Genomic DNA, 27,601 nt, shown 5'->3' with positions numbered 1-27,601 from the left:
TATATACCATATTAATATACCCAGGGTATATATACAATGATTCGACAAAAGAAAATAACTTTTGTTCTAGTGAATATATTTAATTCTTACAACCTTATATTTGTGAGATCAATTTGACATTTAAAAATTTAGCCTCGAGCCCGCGCGCTAAAATATTTATCTTCACTGATTTATACCTACAGCCTGCCATCGCGGCCGCCGCAGTTATCACTTACTGTACAAGCAAACACATTCTTATCAAGTAGGTTGTATACAGAGTAGACTGTCAACATCATGGTGGATATATCATCTTTTTTTTAAAACTCTTAATATTATGTCGTGTGTTTACATATAAATAAAGTTTAAATTGCATAAAGTGTGTGATTAAAGATTTTATACCTGACGTTTTAGGTTTAAGGCTAGGAGCTCCGACCAAGGGTTTCGTAGCCGTATATCAGTAAGTCGTGAGTAACATTTTGGTTAATTATTATCATTTTATTTGTTCTAATGAATGGATTAGTTTTCTACATAGTATACAAGTTCGATAGTGATTTTTATTACGGTCTAAACGATTCATGCGTACAACAATTATAGACTCGTAGAGTGAGATTCGCTATCAACGGCTGTAGTTACGATAACTCTAGTCACTACAGCCATTCGCCACAGTAGATGCCACTTTTTTCTTATATAAATTGGCCTCATTAATAAAAAACACTTTTTCTTATGTTTGGTAAATTTGCACCCTAACTACTGAACTAATTAAGAAAAGTTTTGTGTGTTATTCAATTACTTGCATTTGATAACATGTACGACCAGAGTGAGCCATTCCAAATGGAGATATTTATTAAAATATGAGAATAAGTAATTCCAGAACCGCACAAAGAAAATGTAATGCCTTGTTTATGTATGCCAGACAATTTACAAAAAAATTAGTAGTTGGATAATGGCATTAGCTGCGCAATTTTGTTTCTTTTATTTTATAAACCATTGATAATACATTGTTAGCTATTTTATTGTTAACCATGAGTTCTATTTAAAATTAGTATTAATACTATTTGAATAATACACTTTTTATATTAATATATATCATCTGTAAGCAACCTATATTGAGATATCTTTTTTCTAAATTAGTCAACTTCCCAGGTTATTATATCGTAGTTTGCGCCAATAATAACAGTCGTATATCTCGTCATCTAAACAAACTAGAAATAAATTACTTTTAAAATGTCATGAAACATAAATTTGAATAAAATTTAAATGTTCATTTTGCTCTCCTGAGAAAATTTGGAAAAAGACATTGTTTAATAGGGCAGTCGATATTATGACGAGAAATATAACATCAATTAATGCAATGGCAAAAGCCATTTACCGTTAATCAACGATGGTTTGATTAAAGTTATTTTTAATGTTTGTATGTTAACAAGTATATTTTTTTCTTAACAAATATAATCTATGTTTGCCAGAAAAAAATACAAACTTTTATACATATTTATTATTTAAGAGTAGATGTAAATGGAATTTGAAATTTAATTTTTGAATGAAAATAGTTACGGTTTTGTTTGTTTTATTTATTTGTGTTAGTCCTTGTATTTTAATTTTTTAATGAGTTTAAAGTCGGCCTATAGTTTATTTTTGAGAGATAAATCATGTTTTTTTGTTCAAATTTTATTAAATCAAATTTATTTTTTATAGTTTTTTTTAGTGAGGAACCACCCAGAATTGAAACTAAAATGGACAATTATATCCAGACAACCAAGATAAAAATAGAGGACGAAAATAAACAGTCTATAGAGCAGTTTACCAAAGACTCTGAGAAAACAACCGATGGAGATGCGTCTAAGTAATATTAGTTTTAAATTAAATATTTTAAATACATTTAAAAAATAATGTAATAAATGTTTGGATATGATTTGAATGCTATCGAAAATGTATCAGAACAATAATAAATATATAATAATTTTAATTACATTTCAAAAATAATATGTAGTATTTTAAATATTATCTGTATATATCTGTTTACAAAACGGCAACGTTTAATCTGACTTTGTAATACCGAATGTGTTATTATCCATGATGTTAACAAAATAAGTAGTTATATCTTTAAAATAGGTTTGCTTACAATAAAATATTTTTAAATACATCACAGTAATAGTAATATTTGTTTAAAAAAAAACCCCTCTAACTTTTTAGCACCCGGCTGAAACTAAAAGTCTTACGTTTCAAATTTAGGTTGACTTTTAATTAAATAACAGATATGCATATTGTATGTACGAGACACATAAAACATTTTAGATTAATTTAATTATTTACAAAAGCTGCATGATTCTTAACAGATATTTTTAAATACTTTTTTTCAGCTTTAAAATTAATTTTGTTTTTAGTGACATAAGTACGTGCAACAAAACCATATTTAAGGTCGAAGTGGACATTTTGGGTGGTAATCGTTTTGAGTCTGTATTTGAATATGAAGAAAATGATCTTTCTGGTACGCCAACGATAAATGACGATTTGGACGAAATATGTACATTTGTCTGTGACATATGTAAAATGTCATTCGCTAGCAAAAAGAAAGTGACACGACACATTACTCTGGCGCATAGTGATCACTCGACATCCCGGAATAGCATTAGAAAACAAGTTATCAAAAACAAATCCAGGTAAAGGCAATCATTATTTTTTGTATACAGTTGTCAATCTTATTGTTTGATGAAAGCGCGATACCGTTCTTATTATTAAATTAGTCACAATTCGATTAAGAACATACTGTCTAATTTGCATCTAAACACTTGTATAACTTTAAACTAGTAGTTATAACTTTAAGGTGTGCATTATTTTCGAAATTAACGGTAAATAATGAACAAATTGTAATTTGTAAAATAGAGGGGTAATAATCAAATAAGTTATTTTTTAAAATAAATATGTCACTTTATGCGTTTAAACCCTAAAGTTTAAAATTTAAGACGACAGTTTCAGTTCAGTGGGTAACGCAAGTTTGTGAACGCATAGGCGCATATATCAACCCTCAGACTCAAAATTAGCACTCCTAAAAATTCAAGCCCCAATCCTTGATTTGTACGCATAAAATTGTAATAATGTTCATACTCTGTTGAAATTTGTTATTTAAGATTTTTTTTTTTTAATGTTTTATATTATATCAAATAGTTTGAAAATTGAAGGTAAGAATTATTTATTCATTAGTCAGGTATACATAGTTATAACACCCCCTTAAATGTAGGTCTAGTTGCGCTTATGTGTGAATGTAAGTTCGTAAGGCTTTAACACATAAAGGATGGAATGATATCACCTTGTATATTTCTAAACTGGATGGATTAGTCAAATCTACTAGGTAATTTTTTTGCACAATCAGTACGTTTACTTAGTTAAAATAGAATGTATAATAATAATAATTTATAAATTGTGAGATGAATAATTTGTTTTTGAACTTTATACTTATTGCTTGTCAATGCTTTATTCTAGTGTTATCGGTACAAGTAATGAAGCGAATAAAATAATAGAAGGTTCTTCTACAAAATCCAGCCTCAGAAAACACCAACGAGCACACAATGGTGAAAAGCCCTACAATTGTGCAGTTTGCTTGAAGTCATTCACTCAAAAACGTGATCTGACAATTCATGAACGGGTTCACACCGGCGAAAAGCCCTACGAATGTGATGTATGCCTAAAGTCATTTTCTGTTAAATCGAACCTCACAAGTCATGAACGCGTTCACACTGGTGAGAAGCTCTACAAATGTGATGTATGCCTAAACTCATTTTCTGTTAAATCGAGCCTCACAAGTCATAAACGCGTGCACACTGGTGAGAAGCCCTACAATTGTGCAGTGTGCTTAAAGTCATTTATTCGAAAAGAGTACCTCACAACACATCAACGCGTGCACACTGGTGAAAAGTACTACAATTGTGCAGTTTGCTTAAAGTCATTTTCTGTTAAATCGAGCCTCACAAAACATGAACGCGTGCACACCGGCGAAAAGCCCTACAAATGTGCCATGTGCTTAACGTCATTTTCTCATAAATCGAGCCTCACAGTACATCAACGCGTACACACTGGTGAAAAGCCCTACAATTGTGCAGTTTGCTTAAATTCATTTTCTATTAGATCGAGCCTAATAAAACATGAACGCGTGCACACTGGTGAAAAGCCCTACAATTGTGCAGTGTGCTTAAAGTCATTTATTCGAAAAGAGTACCTCAAAACACATCAACGCGTGCACACTGGTGAAAAGCCCTACAATTGTGCAGTGTGCCTAAAGTTATTTTCTGAAAAATCGAGCCTCACAAAACATGAACGCGTGCACACTGGTGAGAAGCCCTACAAATGTGATGTATGCCTAAAGTTATTTTCTGCTAAATCGAACCTCACAAGGCATGAACGCATTCACACCGGTGAAAAGCCTTACAATTGAGATATTCTGCTCAAGATCTTTTTCTCGACACTCGAACTTCACAACACATAAACGCGTGCATGCTGGCGAGAATCACTTCAAATGACATTATTAATGTTTCAATTATATTCGTCAAAATTTAATTAGGGTATTATATTCTATAAACACTTACAATTTTTTTTATAAGGCCTTTATAAAATGTATTTTTATATGTTATAAATTAACTAAATATGTAATGCGTATTATTATTTGTAATAATTTTATTTGTATGTCAGGTGGTGACTTAAATATTTAATTATGTTTGCTTGACATATTATATATTGTAATTAAAATTTAGAATACTTGCATTTTATAAAGTTGTTACATGTTTTTTAAAAGAACAGTATTTGTATAAAATACCAAAAGGTGTCGCGCTAATACACGTTATCCAACTATTTTCCATCTCATTATTTTTTGTTCACTTATTTCCAGTTAGGTATTTAGCTGAAAGGCTATTGGTTTTATAAAGTTGTGAGCATTTTTTTTTGTGTACGCTAGCTTTTATAATACTGGACTAATTCCTTTAATTAGTAACTTTACAAAGCATAAATTTTATCTAATTTTTAATTTGGGTGAATTAAAGTTAGAAAAATCTACTTCTTCACCCTTAAAATTTGTAAAAAAATATAAAAACACGGCTAAGATCTTTAATATCGCATAATATAGCCTCTATTTTTGTACAAAACATGTGTTTCTATTTCCAATAGAATGCTTCTAAGAGCAAACCAATTTAAAATGTTGATAAAAAGAACTTGTTGCCATTGCCGATATTTTAAATTAAATATAATTTTAGTGCATAATAGAAAAAAAGTATGTATATATAGTTGTAAGCTTCTCATGAGTTAATAAAATTAATTTTTGTAAAACAATTATTCAGCTTTGAGTGTCGCTAAACAACAACTTTACAATAAGCTACAATTTGTAAACTCATACAAGGCAAAGAGGTATCCTTTTAAAACAAATTGTGTCATCTTTAATATCTCATAAAGCCTATATTTAAATACAAAATACTAAACGTGTAAGTATGTTTGAAAACTGTTTTTCTTTACAAAGTCAAGAGACAATTTACTGTTGGTAAACTATTATCATTACACTAAAATGTTGTAAATATTGTTTTACATACTTTAAGTTTTATTGTAAGTTTGAATACTAAAAACCTATTTGAGTATAAAAAAACTCAAAAATGTGTTTTTAAATACTGAATTCGAAAATAATTTGACAACATACTTAATATATTATATCAATATTCTTTACAACTTTGTTAGTAATAATACATAAAGTTATTAAGTTATTAATTTGTTGTAATTAAAAATCCTTCACAGATCTGCATCTAAGTTTAAACAAATTGACTTGGTACCTATTGTTAAATCTGTACCTTTTTTGTTTCTTTTTCATATTAGGTAGTTGTACCTAATATGTACTAAATATAAAAAAAAAATCACTAAGTTTAATAATAATACAAATAAGAATAATAATTAATAATAGGTAATTATAATAATAAAATATTTGATTTATAAAATATGATTTTTAAAATGGATTGTTTTTGTTAAATGGGATCTTATTCGATTTGTAGGCTGACCTAATATGTAATAATGGACCCAGATTCTAAAATAGCTTTGAAATACTAAATGAGTTAGTTGCAGTAAATGGTGATTAATTGGGTCTTGATTTAAAATGTGTTTTTTTTAGTGATAGGAAAATATTGTTTAAATTAATCTGGGAGGGGGCTTTTATAATTAAAAAAATGTAATAAATTATTGGGTATTGTTGAAAGTTAATTTTTATAAATTTTAAAAGCACTCACCAACTTTACATAATTATATGATATTATCTACTGATGGATTGATTAAACCACCGCGGGTTTTTATACTTATTAGCGACCTTGGTTCACTATGACTTCAAACTAAAGCTGCTGTGCATTTATTACAAATAATATGTTTTCTTAGCTTTGAGCAATATATATATATATTACAGCTTTATTATACTCAAAAATATCGTCAATTGCTTGCTGTGAAACATTAAACTGGATATCGCCGCATATATTTCGGTCGTCGTTTTGCAGGAACGAATCATGCATTGATAAACCACGACGAGAACAATAATTAAAATTCAATATTTATATTAAATCAAATTATTTAACATTATGAAAAATGTCCTTATCCGGTATTATCATATTACTATTTGCCGTGATATTATTTCTTCCATGCCATACCTAACAACTCTCTCTGTCTCTTTTTAACGATATTGATCCGCAGACCTCTCGCTCTACTATCAGTTTATTGTCAATGATGCAATTTAATGCAAACATCTTTATCAATTTATACACAGAGTACTGTCAGTTTGATTGTATACTGTCAACATCAAGGTGGATTTATTATTTATTTTTTTAAATAAGAATCATTATATAATCTTGTGTTTTTATATAAAAAAGAAGTTTAAATTGTATGTATTAGGCGTGTGATTTAAGATTTCACACCTGTCGTTTTGAGTTCAGGGCCTTGGAGCTCCGACTAACGTTTTTGTAGCCGTGTACCAGTAAGTATTGAGTAACGTTTTGGTTGATTTTTATCGTTTCATTTGTTCTAATGAATTAATTAATAATCTACATAGTTTACAAGTCTGATAGTGATTTTAAAAACAGTCTAAACGATTCTTGCATACATAAATTTTAGACTCGTAGAGTGAGAATCACTATCAACGGCTGTAGATTTGATACTTGATAAGTAGTTTAACACCCTATATTATGTCCATCAATCACCTTATTTATTTGTTAACAATCTATACTGTGATATCTTTTTGCCAATTTCTCTGTTTTGCGTATAAAACCAAGAAGATTATAATCAATCAGAGGGATGGCAAAAGTCAAGTGGCGTTTGTCAACGTAGCAACGGTTTAATTAATGTTAATATTTGTATTTATATGTTTACAATTCTATTATCTTTTTTTATTAAATTCTGTTTGGAAGGAAATAAAGAAAATTATAATTGCGAAAATGCGAAGTGAAAATAATAGTACTTCATATTGTGAACAAAAACAGTTACGACTATGTTTATTTGTATTTTTTGTCTTAGTTAGACTAGTATTTTATTTAAAAATCATTAGACTCAGGCTATAGTAATTTAAAGATAAATCATAAGTTTTGTTGCAATTTTTTAAAGTGTTTTGTTTTTATAAAATTCTTTTAGCGCGAAACTAACCAAGATTACAAATAAAAATGAAAGATGAATGTTACAAGGCAGAATATTATTTCCTACAGAAAACAATATCTTGTATGTATACATTTTTTTAAGCGTGTTAAATCTTAGCCTATAATAATTTTTTTTAAATAGATAATAAGTTTTTGTCTCAAATATTTTAAATATGCTTTGTTTTTTAGAGTTATTGTAGCGAGCGAGAAACACACCAATAAAAGTAAAATGGACAATGATAACGACACGACCACAATCAAATTAGAAGAAGATAGTCAGTCGATAGAGCAGCTTACCAATGTTTCTGATGAAAGAACCAATTTAAATAATACTGAAAAATTATACAAGTGTAGTCCGATGACAAACATAGAACCTCAAAAAACAATCGGTGGAGATGCGTGCAAGTAATTTCAATTTTAATATACATTTTATGAAAAAGAAATTATAATGTGATTAAGATTTGAATTAGCAGTCCTTGGCAAATAATAAGGGGATTTTAAATAGATAAATTATTAAACAAATATTTTTTAGTACAAAACAGTAATGTTTGACTTGACTTTGTTACATAATATAGTAACTATGAAATTCCCATAAGTAGGTGAATATACTTTTAAAATCAGTTTTCTCATAATAAAATATTTACAATTTCAGTAGATTAAAATGTTATTGTACAACAGCTGTTGCACGATTTCTTTTAAACCAATTTAAAGTAATACCTACAACCTAATGTTTAGCGAGTATTTGTTAATCTTTTTATCAGCTATAAAATATTTAAAATTGTTTGTTTTTAGCGTCGGAGAAACGTGCAATGGTACAATTGTTAAAATTGAAGTAGACTTTGAGTTTGGACATTGTTTTGAATCCGTTATAGAATTTGAAAAATATAATGTTTTTGATGTTCAAACGACGAGCAATGATTTAGAAGAAATACGTACATTTGTCTGTGATGTTTGTAATATGTCATTTTTTACTAAAAGAAGAGTGGCCCGACACATAAGTCAATCGCATAGTGTACACTCAATGGCACAATATGTCAATGGAAAACCAATTGTCCAAAATAAATTCAGGTACAGAAAGTTATTCTTTTAGGATACAAATATATTTTTTTAATTTGGTAAAAAATGTTTAATGCATATATTAAAAGTGTTTGTGCATATAGGTGCATAAATAAAATAAATTTACTAAGTAGTTATTTGTACTTCGCATCTTACTTACCACCTTTTTAACTCTGTTCTCCAAATATATGTTTGAATTTTATATGTATATATATATATATATATTGTATGTTTTCTGTAGAATATATATGAGTACATATATTTATTTATATACATATTTTTTTTAATGTGTTTAATTTCGGCTTATAGTTATTTTTTAAAAATCAATTATGAGTTCTTGTCTCAAATATTTAAAATATGCTTTGTTTTTTAGAGTCCCTGTAGCGAGAAACAAATCAAAAATCCAAAATAAAATGGATGATGATTACTATACGACCACAATTAAATTAGAAGAAAATAGTCAGTCGATAGAGCAGCTTACCATTGCTTCTGATAAAAGAACAAATCTTAATTACACCGGAAAATCATACAAAGATATTCCCACGACTTATAAAGAATCTCAAAAAACAGTTGGTGGAAATGTGTATAAGTAATGTGAATTTTAATATAAATTTTGTTAATAAGAAATAATAACGTGATTAAGGTTTAGATTGACATTCTATGTCGAATAACTAGGCGTTTGTGACTTTTAGATAAAGAAATATTTTCTGATACGAAACAGTAATGTTTCACCTGTCTTTGTTGCACTGTGTATCCTTGAAGTTCCCTTAAGTAGATGGTTATATTTTTTAAATTAGTTTTGCCACAATTAATTATTTTGAGATACACTAGGCTTAAATTGTATTGTACAGTAAGTTAGTTTGGTATTTTTATATGTACTTTAAACATTTTATTAATATGATGTGTGGGATTTAAAAGAACTTGGCTAAAATGTACAAAAAGGTATATTGCTGTTAGCATATATTTTTTATTTTACCAGTTATAAAATATATATTTTTTTTTATTTGTTTTTAGTATCGGAGAAACGTGCAATGAAACGGAAGTCGAAGTAGATTTGGTGAATGGATGTCGTTTTGAGACTGTAATAGAAGTTTATAAACATAATCTTTATAACATGCAAACGATGAACCACGATTTGGACAAAGTACATAAATTTGTCTGCGATATATGTAAAATGTTGTTTGCTACCAAAAGAAATGTGGCCCAACACATTACTCAATCACATAGGTCATACTCAATAATACAAAATGTCACTAGAAAACATGTTTCCAAAAATAAATTTGGGTACGGCAAACTATTATTTTATTATTATACAATTGTAATTTTATTGTCGTTAAGATAAAAATTAATTATTATTCTTATTATTATTTTGTCACATATTATTTAAATAGTTACTGTCTAAATGACAGATAACAATTTATAAAAATGTAAATAAACATTTTTAACGTTTATGATTCCAATAGATTTAAAATAAAATAAAATAAAAAACAAAGAGTTATTTACCTATAAATTCAAACTAATTAGTTTTATTAACAATAAAATGTATAATAGTAATAATTAATTTTTGATGTAGTGTCAATGGAACGAGTACTGAAGCGAAGAAAATAATCGAAGGGTCTTCTACAAAATCCATCCTCCCAAAAGTCCAACACGTACACACTGGAAAAAGGCCGTACAAATGTGCAGTGTGCCTAACATCATTTTCTCATAAATCGAGCCTCACAATACACCAACGCTTACACACTGGTGAGAAGCCCTACAATTGTGCAGTGTGCTTAAAGTCATTTACTCGAAAATGTGATCTGACAAAACATGAACGCGTGCACACTGGTGAAAAGCTCTACAATTGTGCAGTTTGCTTGAAGTCATTCGCTCAAAAATGTGATCTGACAAAACATGAACGCGTGCATACAGGTGAAAAGCCCTACAAATGTGCCATTTGTTTAAAATCATTTTCTCAAAATTCAAACCTCACAATACACAAACGCGTACACACTGGTGAAAAGCCCTACAATTGTGCAGTTTGCTTGAAGTCATTCGCTCAAAAATGTGATCTGACAAAACATGAAAGCGTGCATACACGTGTAAAGCCCTATAAATGTGATGTATGCCTTAAGTCATTTTCTCAAAAATGTGATCTGACAAAACATGAACGCGTGCATACAAGTGAAAAGCCCTACGAATGTGATGTATGCCTAAAGTCATTTTCTCGAAAGGACAATCTATCTGTTCACAAACGGGTCCACACTGAAGAAAAGCCCTACAAGTGTGCAGTGTGCTTTAAGTCGTTTTCTGTTAAATCGAGCCTAATAAAACATGAACCCGTGCACACTGGTGAAAAGCCCTACAATTGTGCAGTTTGCTTGAAGTCATTCGCTCAAAAATGTGATCTGACAAAACATGAACGCGTGCATACAGGTGAAAAGCCCTACAAATGTGCCATTTGTTTAAAATCATTTTCTCAAATTCAAACCTCACAATACACAAACGCGTACACACTGGTGAAAAGCCCTACAATTGTGCAGTTTGCTTGAAGTCATTCGCTCAAAAATGTGATCTGACAAAACATGAAAGCGTGCATACACGTGTAAAGCCCTATAAATGTGATGTATGCCTTAAGTCATTTTCTCAAAAATGTGATCTGACAAAACATGAACGCGTGCATACAAGTGAAAAGCCCTACGAATGTGATGTATGCCTAAAGTCATTTTCTCGAAAGGACAATCTATCTGTTCACAAACGGGTCCACACTGAAGAAAAGCCCTACAAGTGTGCAGTGTGCTTTAAGTCGTTTTCTGTTAAATCGAGCCTAATAAAACATGAACCCGTGCACACTGGTGAAAAGTCCTAAAAATGTGATATTTGCCTAAAGTCATTTACTGAAAAATCGAGTCTCACAAAACATAAACGGGTGCATACAGGTGAAAAGTCCTACAAATGTGATATTTGCCTAAAGTCATTTACTGAAAAATGGAGTCTCACAAAACATGAACGGGTGCATACAGGTGAAAAGCCCTACGAATGTGATGTATGCCTAAAGTCATTTTCTCGAAAGAACAACCTCATAGAACACAAACGCGTGCACAACGGTAAAAAGCCCTTCCATTGTGACGTATGTTTAAAATCATTTACTCGTAAATCCAGCCTCAAAAAACATGAACGCGTACACACTGGTGAAAAGCCTTACCAATGTGATGAATGCCTAATTTCATTTCATCGAAAGGACTTACTCGCACTTCATGAACGGGTTCACACTGGAGAAAAGCCCTATAAATGTGCAGTGTGCCTAACATCATTTTCTCAAAAATCGACCCTCACGTATCATGAACGCGTACATACAGGTGATAAGCCTTACAAATGTGCCATTTGCCTAACATCATTTTCTCAAAAATCGAGCCTCGCAATACACCAACGCTTACACACTGGTGAGAAGCCCTACAATTGTGCAGTTTGCTTAAAGTCATTTTCTCGAAAATGTGATCTGACAAAACATGAACGCGTGCATACTGGTGAAAAGCCCTACAAATGTGATGTATGCCTAAAGTCATTTTCTCGAATATTGAGCCTCACACAACACAAACGCGTGCATGCTGTCGAAAATAACAATATCTATGATTTAATTATATTTGTAAAAAATTATTTGTGGTATTATGTTCTGTAAACTCTTACAGAATTTTTTTTTATAAGACCTACATAAAATGTATTTTTATATGTTATTAAGTAATTAGTTAAGTAATGAATATAAGTATTTTTTAATCATTGTATTTGTATGTCGGGTGGTAATTTAAATTATTAATTATTTTTTCTTGATATATTCTATATTATAACTGAAATTCAGAATACTTGCATTTTATTTTTTGCTTTTTTTCTAAACGAACAGTAATTGAGTAAAACACATTGAGAAAGGTTACGCGCTATTTTACGTTTAGCCAACTATTTTCCATATTATTTTTTTTTCGTTTACTTATTTCCAGTACGATTTCTTAGCTGAGTGGCTATTGGTTTTATTAGGATGTGAGCTTTTTTTTGTGTCGGTTCACTGTAGCTTTTTAAATACTGGACCAAGCACAAATTTTAAGTGATACTTTGGGAGAGGAAAAGTTTATTAAATAATTAGTTAATCTGTTTTATTCATTATGTTTATATAATTTACTCAATTATTTGCCATACTTTTTTTTTCAGAAGTAAAAATTTTAAGTTATTAAATTTTTTTCTCGTCCTTTGGTATAGAACTATATTGCTAGGTTATGGTTGTCTATGTCGATATAAAAACAGATTATAAATCTGAATTTTGGATTTTTGTAAATCATTGAAATTATTAAATTCGACACATGTGTCAATGATAAAACAAAATATACTTTGAATATTATAAGATTTTTTGTATTCTATAAAACAATTTTTATGGTTTTATTATTATTTTTTTTATCGAAAACGAGCTGTTTTTCTTAACATATATTGTTTTGCAGTTGTTTTTGTATTTAAATGTTTGATCTATTTTATTTCTTGCACGGTAGCATTTTGATGTTTTAATAATTATAAATATATATATATTATTTTTAAAGATTTGAATATTAGAATAGTTGTATAATAATATACATTTCGAATTAGATTGTAATTCCTACTTTTATCGATGTAGAAGAATGTTAAGTTAGTACTTAAAAATAATTTTAATCCGATTCTACCCAGCACGGACCGATCTAGCCTAATAAATAAATGTAATTTTGTTTAACTTTTACGCCCTCAAAGTACCAACTAGATGAAATTTTTTAGATGATACAGCTCACCGTAATTTTAAGTTTAAAAATACTATTGTTCGTATGTACATTTTTTTTACTTTTGAAATGGGGAAGGGGTGAAATGTTTATATTTTTGACCTAACAAACTTACTTTTAGTTAAGATTTGATTTAAAAAATCAGATCAGAGGCGTACAACTTGTTTTCGGTAAACAACAAATCATATCGGTACCAATTAAACTGCAATATCCAAGATCCGTGTCACAATCTGAAAAAAATTGTGCATACTAACTGATTGTTTGTTATAACATTTTCATCTTCATTTGTTTATCATAACTGTGTTTGAATCTCCAGATTTTTGTAATTACAATATATTCCAAATAACACAATTTGTCACCTATCAAATATATAATATGTTCATTAAATGTACCTTTCTCCCAATAAAAGTAATATTCACAGAATAAGTAAATTTGTATTTTATTATCTCTTCTATTCAAACTATTTGCTTTTACTTCTGATTCCTTTATTTTGTTTTATTTCTTTACTATAAAATGTCTATGGAGATGCGTTAAGTCGAGTCAATTGTTTTAATTTATTTGTTATAACAAATTTACAAATGTAAACTTATCATTCATTTTGATTATTACTCCATAGAAAATATTGCTATTGCGTCATTTCATGCCTAATCACCTAAAGTGTGTGCGAGTGGACTTTCTAAATTCATACATTGCATGTGGAGTTAAAATATGATTATGTGAAGTTCGTTGTATGCTGGTTTTATTTTATACACTAATATTTTAACAGTTCTTTCTATGCACTACTCGGACTTCTACATTTTTTTTTTGTCTGTTAGTTGAAACTTTAACATCGAGTTTGTAAACATTTTGTACTATTAATTATATTATAACCCATTATAGATCACAGTAATTGGAACTATTTATTTATTTCAAAAGTCAGTTAGTGTATCCGCTAATGTCTAAACATTTTAGCCTATAATTTTCGATAGTAAAAGATATTATCTACAAAAAGTTTAGTCATGTTTTTCTTGTAACGCTATTGCGGTTTATAATAATATAAAAGTTGACAATATTTACAATAACCCACGTATGTTAATGTAATTTTTATTATATATGTTTTTTTTAAAGTATTATCATCTACTCAGTTCAAGAACAAAATACGAAACAAAAACCATGATAAAACGCATATACTACCTACAAAAGCTATGCATGGTAGTTTCGAGAAAAAACATGTTTTAAAAATGTATATTACAATTGACCAAATTTAAAAGGAAAAACATATAGTTTTGAATTTGCCTGTTAAATTCATATTTACTAACTTTACCAATAATTATATTTTGTAAATTCAACATTAAGTCCTGTCTTCATTTCATAAAATAAATTGAGGAAATGAATAAGCTTTATGAATATTGAGTAGAATAGAAAAATGTGTTTGCCAAATTTCAACCAATAACCTTTGATGCTGCAATTAATAATAGTAATTTAAAACTAATAGCTGTTGCGAGACGCGAAGCTGAATTGAAACTTCTTTCGGATTTGTTGGGATTTGATGGAATATAACGTTTTTCAGGAGGAATACAAATACACACGAATATATGTATATATATTTAAATAATACTTCCCATCTTGCATACGAATTAATTAAGTTTTATTCACCAATAACAATAAATATTGAAACATATGGGTTTTTTATCTTCCCGAAAACATTATCATAATATTACTCTACCTCAATAGATCAAGGATATAACATTGATGGTACAATAATTGTAGCAAACACCCATATAATATGTAAAACTTAACAGTGTTATCAATTATTAAATCAAAATGTTGTTTAAAAATTGTATACATCTATGATGTATTATATATACAATACATAATATAATACATCAATTATGTCAGTAAATTATATAATATGTGTTGACCCTGTTTACGAATAAACTCTATAGATGGAGTCATAACAGACGATCAACCCTAACTGAATTCCCTAATACTAAAAGTACAAGTTTAAGTTGTTTAATTACGTCATCACCTTTACAATGTGCTTTTATCGATGTTTAATATTTTTACGATCTACTAGTTGGCATTGATAGTCTATTTTGTTATAGTGTTCTTATCACTTTCAGTATACATTTGTACTCCCATTTCATTTTATATTAGATATTAATAATATATTAGCTGATAGATAGATTTTATTTGTATTCTTTGTTTATTCAAGGTGCTTAGGAATCTGTATTAGTTGGGTATAATAACTAATAAGTATTGGATAATTACATTAAATTTTTTTATCTATAATTTTTGTAAAATCAGGGTTCTACAACGCAAGAAAATAAATAGTTCTAACATTTTAAGTACACAAATAATAAACGCAATACTTTCAAAAACAACTTGTTTTCGAAAAAAACAATAGTAGTTTTTGTAATGTGGATTATTAAAACTTAAAAATGTATGATATCTTCATTTCTTGATCATTGATTTACATGGCAACAGATGTTGTGAAAAACAACTTGTTTTTGATAAGACAAATATGAAACTATTCAAATAGTTGTAAAATACTGTATATTATAATGTAAGAAAATTAAATCTATAGCTTTTGTGTAAACATAAGATAGAAATCAAATTTAAAATGTAAGATGAATGCATAAAATATTAATGATTAAATAGATAAAGGCACTATAGTTATATAACTAAATTTGTTATGTAGCATAAGTTTTATTAATATGTTATGTGATTATATTATAGCTATATAAAAATAATTTTATTGAAAACTTGTTTTCGACCAAAAACCAAACTACTTTTTTTTGTGAAATATGGCATTGTTCAATGTGGTAAATTTTAACGATTTTTCATTTTTTTACATTGTTACAGTGATTTTAGAAAAATAAACACCTAAGTACACAAACGACGAAACAAAATATGAAATCAACTTGTTTTTTTCAAAGAGCAATAATAAAGTTGAATCTTTATGATACCAACAGACATTCGTCATTTGTTTACATTACAACAAACGTTGTGAAATATTCGGATACATACAGTTTTGTTTCACTCTAAGAAGCTCTTTATGTAGCAAAATCTATTCAGGGGGGAAACAAATTACATTGTAATAATATTATAAAAATTTAGAAATAATTGTAAAAATATAAACTAAGTTCGATGTTAATTGGTAGTAATAGTTTTAGAATTTTTCTTTTAACGTATTAAACTTGTGCTATAATATAATTTACAAAATAATGTTTGAATTTGCACTATATTTTTCTAAAAATATAGCGAATATAAATTTTATGTAAAAACCAATAACAATACTTACAAAAATATTTTGTTACCTACGTACAACTTGTTTTCTAGGAAACACATTTTTTTTTTGTGTTCAAATTGTAATAGTAAATTTGTCGTTAGCTTTTGTGTAAACAAAAGATTTACCTGCCTATCTTTTAGAAGGATTTCTATGGCTATATACTGAATCTGGGGTGCACAAATTTCTGGCTACGTTACTTGATACGACTTACGTGTTATGGATAGTGACAATTGTTTATATTTTCCTATAAATCCTAAAATACATAATATGTATCGTCTGTACCATTTATCGTAATCAACTAGTGAATGAAAAAAAATATTTTTCAAATTATATGCGTTATATAGCTACAGTAAACCTTATCTCTAGAGATCCTACATCATCATGCCACGAATTCACAACAGTAGCCCTAAATTTTAATTACATTTATACCTCACCCTCATCCCACCATCCCGGGTGATGATATTATTTTTTTTATATAGATGTAATTTTAAGACCTTATAGTTGAAAATATCGTGCACGTGTATTGTTCAAATAATAACACGTTTTCATATTAAACAACAAAGACAAACATTTTCAAATCTTGTGCAGCACATATCTCTCTATATAACATAAGCAGCAAACGTACTGTTGTTCTAGTATAGTCTTCTACAATCTTTGTGTTTTACTTAAACTGTAAATCCAAAAATCAATATTTTATTTGGCGTTTTAAATTTTCTATCTTTAATATACCATTGGATTATATCTAATTGAAAAATGAAATTTAATAGCATATATTTGTTTTTAACAACATTGTTTTGCGTTATCATTTTAGCGTATGCAGGTATTTCAGGTCGTCCTGAACATACGCAATCTAATACCCGTAAGTTTTTGAGACTGCTGTAACTTAAAAAAATTTCAAAAGTAAAATTAAATATACTTTTTTATTATTCGTTTTTAAAATGTCCGTAAGTTGGATGATAATATCAGTTTTTGTGCTTTGCAAAGATACCACGAGTTTTAATATTAATTTCAATAAATCTGAAAATGTGTATAAAATGTTACTAATGTATTACATTGTTGATAATAAAAATAAGTTTATCATGTTCATAAGCATATTATTATATAGAATTGTACTTCTAGTTGAAAAATTGTTTAAAAAATATAATTTGTGGCTAACAAATTTAAACGCTTTAGATAAACAACTAAAAATGGAAAAACAAGTATTTAAGTTATTTTGTCTGTGTTTCAGCTCTAGCTCCACCATTACGAATGGGACACCCACCACTTCCGGGTGGTAAGTTTTTGAGACTTTAATAAAACCTTTTAGCTGTATTCAACTAAAATAAATACAATAACGGGCTTAAAATTTTTTAAAAATATATATGAAACCCTAGGAGCATAATGATAAAAAAGGCTTGCATTGTTATTAAACAAAAAATAACACTGCAATATCAGTAAATTAAATATTATTACGGACACTGTAGTCATTGTTAATAACTACTAGTGCTTTATAATACTAAATTAACTGTAGGTTTTGAATTTAACTTAGTCAGTGTAGCCTATACATTTAACAACACTAGTGTGAAAAGTACTACTCGTATGTTATTCACTTTGATGCAAAACTTAAATAAATAAGTTGCTTAAAAAATTAAAAAATTTTGTTTAAAAAATATTATTTTTTAGCTAACAAATTTAAACACTTTAGACCAACAACTAAAAATTATTATACCAATATAGATACTTGAAAATTAAAAAATAAATTCAAAAAACAAGTATTTGAGTTATTTACTTGGTGTTTCAGTAATAGCACATATAAATCCACCACCACCACCACCACCACCACCAGCAGCACCAGCAGCACCAGCAGCAGCACCACCAGCACCACCACAACCACCTGGTAAGTTTTTGAGACTTTAAAAAAAACTTATAAAGGGTATAAAAGTGTAATTTAATATACAATTTTATCATTGGTTTTTCAAATGACTGCAAGTTGGATGGTATTATATTTTTTTTGTGATTTGCATAGATACTAGCAACTTTTATATTATTTTCAATAAAAGTTTAATAATTTACTTTTATTATTATTTTTTTTTTAGCTGGAAATCGACGATAGTTAAATTTACCAACAAAGCTGCAGTATCCAAGATCTGTGCCACATTTTGAAAATACATATGCTAACTAATATGTGTATATTGTAAAATGTTCATCTTAGTTTATCATTTTTATGTTTCAACCTTAAATTTTTTTAATAACATTCCAAATAACATTTTTTGTTCCCTATCATATAAATTACATTATGTCTATTACATACACCTGTCTACCAATAAAAATAATATTCTCCGAATAAGAAAATTTGTTATTTATAATATAATCTATTCCGAATTCTGCTTCCTCCTCTTATTTTAATTAATTTTAACTATTTACTGTTTATACTCTTGATTTGACCTCGATGCTTTGCCTGGTGGCAACCCGTAATGGACAAATTGTTTGTTATATAAATACATTTTCAGAAAAACAAAGTTTTATGTTGGATAGGGGTAGGAGATAAGAGATATTTTGTACGTTCAACATTTAAATTAAAACTAAATGACAAATTCAAAATAGTTTAAGGGCCCGAGTTCTCTATGAATTGTTTTAAGCCAGATATTAAACACTACGATATTAGCCAGAAACTTGATGTTTTAGGTAGGTTTTTAAACTTAACTGTTTCAGAGTTACCTATACATTTTACACCACTAGTGTGAAAAATATTACTGATATGTCATAAGTCACTTTGCCGCAAAACTAAATAAATAAGTTGCTAAAACAATCAAAAATGTTTGGCTGTATTTTAAAGTAGGTTCTAGAACCATAAACCATACATTTTGTGTGTTGTTTACATGTTTTATTCGAAACAATAGTACTGAAAATGTACTTTATTCGGCCAAACATATTTAACAAACAATGAACACATACACAATCACAATACATAAACCATTTGAATATGTACAAAAAAAATCACTTCAAATATACATGATAAGCAATAGCCACATAGTTAAAGTTTACATTGTAAAAACAATACATACCCAAATATATTATATTAAAAAATATGTATTCATAAAAATATACTTTTATTTTACACAATTTAAGTACGTAAGAGATGTGCTTTAGATCCCATAACCTCCCCCCCCCGACTTTTATGATTTACATAAAATTAAAATTGAATTTTAAATTTTTGGTTAATATTTGTGTTGTTAAAACTATACGTTATTCGTATATAAAATACCATAATTTTCGCAATGACTGTTGCAATATAAACAAATGACAAATACATGTTGTTATTATATAGCTTAAGTTTTAACATAATATGAGCAGCCATATTTTACTTTAACATCTTTGATACATTTATTATAGCTTTTTGAGAAAGCAAGTGCTTTTGAACGTACATTATGTTGTATAAGATAATAAGGGAATCTGAACGTATAAACACAATGACGCTAAATGTATTAACTAGATTATAATAATATAAGATGTCTAGTAACATACAAAATGTGAATCATAATTATTTTTATAATATAACTAGAGGGCATGATATTTTAGCTTTGTATTTCGAGTTATTTTGAGTATTGTACTGTGGTCAGTGGCTACAACACAGAATACAATATTTAATTTATCCAATAAAAAATCGGCACGTTAGACTAAATCCTTTTCAAACAGGGTTGTGTAAATTAATTGTTGAAAAATACTGTATATTATAACTTAAGAAAATAGTATTTGAAATACAATTTTAGATTAGATTTTATTTGTATTTTTTGTTTATTCGTGATTTGATATTACTATTTAAAAATTCATCTATAATTATTGTAAAATCAGAGTTCTACAAAGAAAGGAAATAATTAGTTCTAACATCAAAGTACACAAACAATAAAACGTAATGCTTCTAAAAACAACTTGTTTTATTAGCAGTTTTTGTAATGTAATGTTAAAACTTAAAACTGTAGGATACCTACAGTTCTTTGACATTAATTTAGATGGCAACAGATGTTATAAAAATCAACATGTTTTTGATAAGAAAAAATAAAACTATACAAATACCTAGTTGTAAAATACTGTAGGTATATTATAATGTAAGAAAATAAATCGATGGCTTTTGTGTAAACATAAGATAGAAATCAAATTTATAACGTAAGTTAAATGCATAAACTATTAATGGTAAAATATATGAAGGCACTATAGTTATATGACTAAAGGTGTAAAGTAGCATCCATTGTATTAGTATGTTATGTGATAATATTATATCTGTATAAAATTAATTTTAATGAAAACTGGGATTCGACCAAAAAAAAAAATATACATTTTTCATAAAGAAATACTTTTCTGGGAGAAATAGTGGCATAGAACAGTTTAGAAATGTATTAACATTATTAATGTGATCTGGATTAGCTATATCAGAGTGAGGTTTGAATATTTCAGACAGATGTTGTCTGAACACTTCAGCTTTAATTGTATCTTGTCGTATACGCACTTTGATACGCGAACCGTTAAACACACACACACACTTAAAATCGACGGCAGAAAAGGTAACACTTTTAAATTAAGTAAAAGAAAAGTTACTCAAAAGTTAATAAACACACACACACAATTATAATATTCGTAAAAACAATGTAAAAAACAATAAGTACAAATTTACCTTCAGGAATGAACCACATATCTTGCCAATGATCCATTTTTTTAACATTTTTGAGCATGTTTATTTGTTCCAATGTCGCTCTTGCAGACACTTCCATCGTGTAAATATGCTAAAACTAACGGAATTAAAAACTTTACGAATGCCTTATTTTCCATCTTTAATCTTGTAGATTTGAACAAAATTTGTAGACAATAGATATGTTCCTCTTCCTACTAGAACGCTTCTAAGAGCCCACTAATTTAAAACTTGATAACAAAATTTACATTACAAGGCACGAAAGTGGCACAATTTAAAAAACAATTTTTAGTTATTTTATTTATTTCCATTTGAAAAAAATGGCTGTATTTTGAAATATTTATATCAACAACATCAAAAATGAATTTTAAATGATGCATTGAATAAGTATTAAAAAATATATATACCATATTAATATACCCAGAGTATATATACAATGATTCGACAAAAGAAAATAACTTTTGTTCTAGTGAATATATTTAATTCTTACAACCTTATATTTGTGAGATCAATTTGACATTTAAAAATTTAGCCTCGAGCCCGCGCGCTAAAATATTTATCTTCACTGATTTATACATACAGCCTGCCATCGCGGCCACTGCAGTTATCACTTACTGTACAAGCAAACACATTCTTATCAAGTAGGTTGTATACAGAGTAGACTGTCAACATCATGGTGGATATATCATCTTTTTTTTAAAACTCTTAATATTATGTCGTGTGTTTACATATAAATAAAGTTTAAATTGCATAAAGTGTGTGATTAAAGATTTTATACCTGACGTTTTAGGTTTAAGGCTAGGAGCTCCGACCAAGGGTGCCGTAGCCGTATATCAGTAAGTCGTGAGTAACATTTTGGTTAATTATTATCATTTTATTTGTTCTAATGAATGGATTAGTTTTCTACATAGTATACAAGTTCGATAGTGATTTTTATTACGGTCTAAACGATTCATGCGTACAACAATTATAGACTCGTAGAGTGAGATTCGCTATCAACGGCTGTAGTTACGATAACTCTAGTCACTACAGCCATTCGCCACAGTAGATGCCACTTTTTTCTTATATAAATTGGTCTCATTATTAAAAAACACTTTTTCTTATGTTTGGTAAATTTGCACCCTAACTACTGAACTAATTAAGAAAAGTTTTGTGTGTTATTCAATTACTTGCATTTGATAACATGTACGACCAGAGTGAGCCATTCCAAATGGAGATATTTATTAAAATATGAGAATAAGTAATTCCAGAACCGCACAAAGAAAATGTAATGCCTTGTTTATGTATGCCAGACAATTTACAAAAAAATTAGTAGTTGGATAATGGCATTAGCTGCGCAATTTTGTTTCTTTTATTTTATAAACCATTGATAATACATTGTTAGCTATTTTATTGTTAACCATGAGTTCTATTTAAAATTAGTATTAATACTATTTGAATAATACACTTTTTATATTAATATATATCATCTGTAAGCAACCTATATTGAGATATCTTTTTTCTAAATTAGTCAACTTCCCAGGTTATTATATCGTAGTTTGCGCCAATAATAACAGTCGTATATCTCGTCATCTAAACAAACTAGAAATAAATTACTTTTAAAATGTCATGAAACATAAATTTGAATAAAATTTAAATGTTCATTTTGCTCTCCCTGAGAAAATTTGGAAAAAGACATTGTTTAATAGGGCAGTCGATATTATGACGAGAAATATAACATCAATTAATGCAATGGCAAAAGCCATTTACCGTTAATCAACGATGGTTTGATTAAAGTTATTATTAATGTTTGTATGTTAACAAGTATATTTTTTTCTTAACAAATATAATCTACGTTTGCCAGAAAAAAATAAAGACTTTTATACATATTTATTATTTAAGAGTAGATGTAAATGGAATTTGAAATTAAATTTTTGAATGAAAATAGTTACGGTTTTGTTTGTTTTATTTATTTGTGTTAGTCCTTGTATTTTAATTTTTTAATGAGTTTAAAGTCGGCCTATAGTTTATTTTTGAGAGATAAATCATGTTTTTTTGTTCAAATTTTATTAAATCTAATTTATTTTTTATAGTTTTTTTTAGTGAGGAACCACCCAGAATTGAAACTAAAATGGACAATTATATCCAGACAACCAAGATAAAAATAGAGGACGAAAATAAACAGTCTATAGAGCAGTTTACCAAAGACTCTGAGAAAACAACCGATGTAGATGCGTCTAAGTAATATTAGTTTTAAATTAAATATTTTAAATACATTTAAAAAATAATGTAATAAATGTTTGGATATGATTTGAGTTCTATCGAAAATGTTTCAGATCAATAATAAATATATAATAATTTTAATGACATTTCAAAAATAATATGTAGTATTTTAAATATTATCTGTATATATCTGTTTACAAAACGGCAACGTTTAATCTGACTTTGTAATACCGAATGTGTTATTATCCATAAAGTTAAAAAAATAAGTAGTTATATCTTTAAAATAGGTTTGCTTACAATAAAATATTTTTAAATACATCACAGTAATTGTAATATTTGTTTAAAAAAAAACCCCACTAACTTTTTAGCACCCGGCTGAAACTAAAAGTCTTACGTTTCAAATTTAGATTGACTTTTAATTGAATAACAGATATGTATATTGTATGTTCGAGACACATAGAGCATTTTAATTAAATCTAATTTGTACAAAAGCTTTTAACAAATATTTTTTAATTATTTTTTTGTTTTTTGTTTTTAGTGACATAAGTACGTGCAACAAAACCACAGTTAAGGTCGAAGTGGATATTTTGGGTGGTAATCGTTTTGAGTCTGTATTTGAATATGAAGAAAATGATCTTTCTGGTAAGCCAACGACAAATGACGATTTGGACGAAATATGTACATTTGTCTGTGACATATGTAAAATGTCATTCGCGAGCAAAAAGAAAGTGACACGACACATTACTCAGACCCATGATGATCACTTGACAACCTGGAACAGCATTAGAAAACAAGATGTCAATAATAAACTCAGGTAAAGCAAATTATTATTTAATGTTTATAGTTGTCAATCTTATTGTTGTTTAGATAAAAGCGCAATATCGTTCTTATTATTAATTCAGTCACATATTGTTCAAAAAGATACTGTCTAATTCGAATCATAACTCTTGTATAATTTTGAACTAGTAGTTATAACTTTAAGGATTACATTATATTCGAAATAAGGGCAAATAATGAAAATATTGTATTTTATAAAATAGAGGGGTAATTTTTTTGAAAAAAATAGGTTTGCTTACAATAAAATATTTTTAAATACATCACAGTAATAGTTATATTTGATTTAAAAAAAACCCCACTAACTTTTTAGCACCCGGCTGAAACTAAAAGTCTTACGTTTCAAATTTAGGTTGACTTTTAATTAAATAACAGATATGCATATTGTATGTACGAGACACATAAAACATTTTAGATTAATTTAATTATTTACAAAAGCTGCATGATTCTTAACAGATATTTTTAAATACTTTTTTTCAGCTTTAAAATTAATTTTGTTTTTAGTGACATAAGTACGTGCAACAAAACCATATTTAAGGTCGAAGTGGACATTTTGGGTGGTAATCGTTTTGAGTCTGTATTTGAATATGAAGAAAATGATCTTTCTGGTACGCCAACGATAAATGACGATTTGGACGAAATATGTACATTTGTCTGTGACATATGTAAAATGTCATTCGCTAGCAAAAAGAAAGTGACACGACACATTACTCTGGCGCATAGTGATCACTCGACATCCCGGAATAGCATTAGAAAACAAGTTATCAAAAACAAATCCAGGTAAAGGCAATCATTATTTTTTGTATACAGTTGTCAATCTTATTGTTTGATGAAAGCGCGATACCGTTCTTATTATTAAATTAGTCACAATTCGATTAAGAACATACTGTCTAATTTGCATCTAAACACTTGTATAACTTTAAACTAGTAGTTATAACTTTAAGGTGTGCATTATTTTCGAAATTAACGGTAAATAATGAACAAATTGTAATTTGTAAAATAGAGGGGTAATAATCAAATAAGTTATTTTTTTTTAATAAATATGTCGCTTTATGCGTTTAAACCCTAAAGTTTAAAATTTAAGACGACAGTTTCAGTTCAGTGGGTAACGCAAGTTTGTGAACGCATAGGCGCATATATCAACCCTCAGACTCAAAATTAGCACTCCTAAAAATTCAAGCCCCAATCCTTGATTTGTACGCATAAAATTGTAATAATGTTCATACTCTGTTGAAATTTGTTATTTAAGATTTTTTTTTTAAATGTTTTATATTTTATCAAATAGTATGAAAATTGAAGGTAAGAACTTTTTATTCATTAGTCAGGTATACATAGTTATAACATCCCCTTAAATGTAGGTCTAGTTGCGCCTATGTGTGAATGTAAGTTCGCAAGTCTTTAACACATAAAGGATGGGGTGATATCACCTTGTAGATTTTTAAACTGTATGGATTATTAGTCAAATTTACTAGGTGATCGTTTTGCACAATCAGTACGTTTACTTAGTTAAAATAGAATGTATAATAATAATAATTTATAAATTGTGATATGAATAATTTGTTTTTGAACTTTATACTTATTGCTTGACAATGCTTTGTTCTAGTGTTAATGGTACAAGTAATGAAGCGAATAAAAAAATAGAAGGTTCTTCTACAAAATCCAGCCTCAGAAAACATCAACGAGCACACAATGGTGAAAAGTCCTACAATTGTGTAGTTTGCTTAAAGTCATTTTCTAATAAATCGAGTTTCGCAACACATGAACGGGTACACACTGGTGAAAAGCCCTACAATTGTGCAGTGTGCTTAAAGTCATTTACTCAAAAAGAGCACCTCACAACACATCAACGCATACACACTGGTGAGAAGCCCTACAATTGTGCAGTGTGCTTAAAGTCATTTACTCAAAAAGAGCACCTCACAACACATCAACGCATACACACTGGTGAGAAGCCCTACAATTGTGCAGTGTGCTTAAAGTCATTTATTCGAAAAGAGCACCTCACAACACATCAACGCATACACACTGGTGAGAAGCCCTACAATTGTGCAGTGTGCTTAAAGTCATTTATTCGAAAAGAGCACCTCACAACACATCAACGCATACACACTGGTGAGAAGCCCTACAATTGTGCAGTGTGCTTAAAGTCATTTACTCGAAAATGTGATCTGACAATACATGAACGCGTGCATACAGGTGAAAAGCCCTACAATTGTGCAGTGTGCTTAAAGTCATTTATTCGAAAAGAGCACCTCACAACACATCAACGTATACACACTGGTGAAAAGCCCTACAATTGTGATGTATGCCTAAAGTCATTTTCTGATAAATCGAGCCTCACAAAACATGAACGCGTGCACACTGGTGAAAAGCCCTACAATTGTGATGTATGCCTAAAGTCATTTTCTGATAAATCGAGCCTCACAAAACATGAACGCGTGCACACTGGTGAAAAGCCCTACAATTGTGCAGTTTGCTTAAAGTCATTTTCTAATAGATCGAGCCTAATAAAACATGAACGCGTGCACACTGGTGAAAAGCCGTACAAATGTGCCATTTGTTTAAAATCATTTTCTCAAAATGCACACCTCACAATACACAAACGCTTGCACACTGGTGAGAAGCCCTACAAATGTGATGTATGCCTAAAGTTATTTTCTGCTAAATCGACCCTCACAATACATGAACGCGTTCACTCTGGGGAAAAGCCTTACAAATGAGATGTTCTGCTCAAGATCTTTTTCTCAACACTTGAACTTCACAACACACAAACGCGTGCATGCTGGCGAAAATCACTACAAGTGACAATATCTAAGACTCAATTATATTCGTAAAATTCAATTGGGTTATTATATTCTATAAACAATTACAATTTTTTTTATAAGGCCTATATAAAATGTATTTTTATATGTTATAAATTAACTAAATAAGTAATGCGTATTATTATTTGTAATAATTTTATTTGTATGTCAGGTGGTGACTTAAATATTTAATTATGTTTGCTTGACATATTCTATATTGTAATTAAAATTTAGAATACTTGCATTTTATTACGTTGTTACATGTTTTTTAAAAGAACAGTATTTGTATAAAATACCAAAAGGTGTCCCGCTAATACACGTTATCCAACTATTTTCCATCTCATTATTTTTTGTTCACTTATTTCCAGTTAGGTATTTAGCTGAAAGGCTAT

At 28.6% G+C, this 27,601-nt stretch overlaps 3 protein-coding genes across 13 annotated transcripts in view; all 3 read left to right on the top strand.

Annotated features, from left to right (window-relative positions):
- LOC126833808 (zinc finger protein 271-like) overlaps positions 1-27,601 on the top strand; it is a 47,388-nt gene that overhangs the window by 13,400 nt on the left and 6,387 nt on the right. Inside the window, exons 7-9 of the mRNA XM_050565353.1 lie at positions 3,659-3,769; positions 11,140-11,503; positions 11,588-11,848. Coding sequence (XP_050421310.1) covers positions 3,659-3,769; positions 11,140-11,503; positions 11,588-11,848 — 736 coding nt within the window. The remainder of the gene's footprint in view (positions 1-3,658; positions 3,770-11,139; positions 11,504-11,587; positions 11,849-27,601) is intronic.
- On the top strand, positions 232-27,383 carry LOC126833809 (zinc finger protein OZF-like). 11 transcript variants are annotated; one of them, XM_050565356.1, is made up of 6 exons: positions 232-443; positions 1,672-1,819; positions 2,361-2,394; positions 24,147-24,388; positions 24,913-25,188; positions 26,012-27,383. In XM_050565356.1, the coding sequence occupies exons 2-6, from the start codon at positions 1,710-1,712 to the stop codon at positions 27,126-27,128; spliced, it is 1,779 nt and encodes a 592-aa protein (XP_050421313.1). In that variant the 5' UTR covers positions 232-443; positions 1,672-1,709; the 3' UTR covers positions 27,129-27,383. The 11 variants fall into 11 exon arrangements, with proteins under 11 accessions (XP_050421313.1, XP_050421314.1, XP_050421315.1 ...); XM_050565357.1 differs by lacking the exons at positions 1,672-1,819; positions 2,361-2,394 and adding an exon at positions 23,445-23,592 and having other exon boundaries at positions 232-436; positions 24,113-24,388; XM_050565358.1 differs by lacking the exon at positions 2,361-2,394 and having other exon boundaries at positions 232-436; positions 24,113-24,388.
- LOC126833811 (uncharacterized) lies at positions 17,356-18,996 on the top strand. Its single transcript, XM_050565366.1, has 4 exons — positions 17,356-17,568; positions 17,938-17,982; positions 18,490-18,585; positions 18,785-18,996. Exons 1-4 carry the CDS (start codon positions 17,463-17,465, stop codon positions 18,799-18,801), a joined length of 264 nt encoding a protein of 87 aa, XP_050421323.1. The 5' UTR covers positions 17,356-17,462; the 3' UTR covers positions 18,802-18,996.

The sequence above is a fragment of the Adelges cooleyi genome, unplaced genomic scaffold (genome assembly GCF_023614345.1).
Source record: "Adelges cooleyi isolate 19-005CV unplaced genomic scaffold, UGA_ACOO_1.1 ACOO_flye_CR_arks_rails_tigmint_CR_PRNA_2, whole genome shotgun sequence".
Lineage (NCBI taxonomy): Eukaryota > Metazoa > Arthropoda > Insecta > Hemiptera > Adelgidae > Adelges > Adelges cooleyi.
Note: the sequence above shows the minus strand (reverse complement) of the source record. Positions and strands in the feature narration are given on the sequence as shown.

Excerpts from the sequence above, each read along its gene's own strand:
- LOC126833811 (XM_050565366.1), top strand. The coding sequence starts at position 17,463 with ATGAAATTTAATAGCATATATTTGTTTTTAACAACATTGTTTTGCGTT. Across the intron at positions 17,569-17,937 it reads ACATACGCAATCTAATACCC|CTCTAGCTCCACCATTACGA; the intron begins GTAAGTTTTTGA and ends TCTGTGTTTCAG. Across the intron at positions 17,983-18,489 it reads ACACCCACCACTTCCGGGTG|TAATAGCACATATAAATCCA; the intron begins GTAAGTTTTTGA and ends TTGGTGTTTCAG.
- LOC126833809 (XM_050565357.1), top strand. The coding sequence starts at position 23,483 with ATGGACAATTATATCCAGACAACCAAGATAAAAATAGAGGACGAAAAT. Across the intron at positions 23,593-24,112 it reads ACCGATGTAGATGCGTCTAA|TGACATAAGTACGTGCAACA; the intron begins GTAATATTAGTT and ends TTTTGTTTTTAG. Across the intron at positions 24,389-24,912 it reads GATGTCAATAATAAACTCAG|TGACATAAGTACGTGCAACA; the intron begins GTAAAGCAAATT and ends TTTTGTTTTTAG.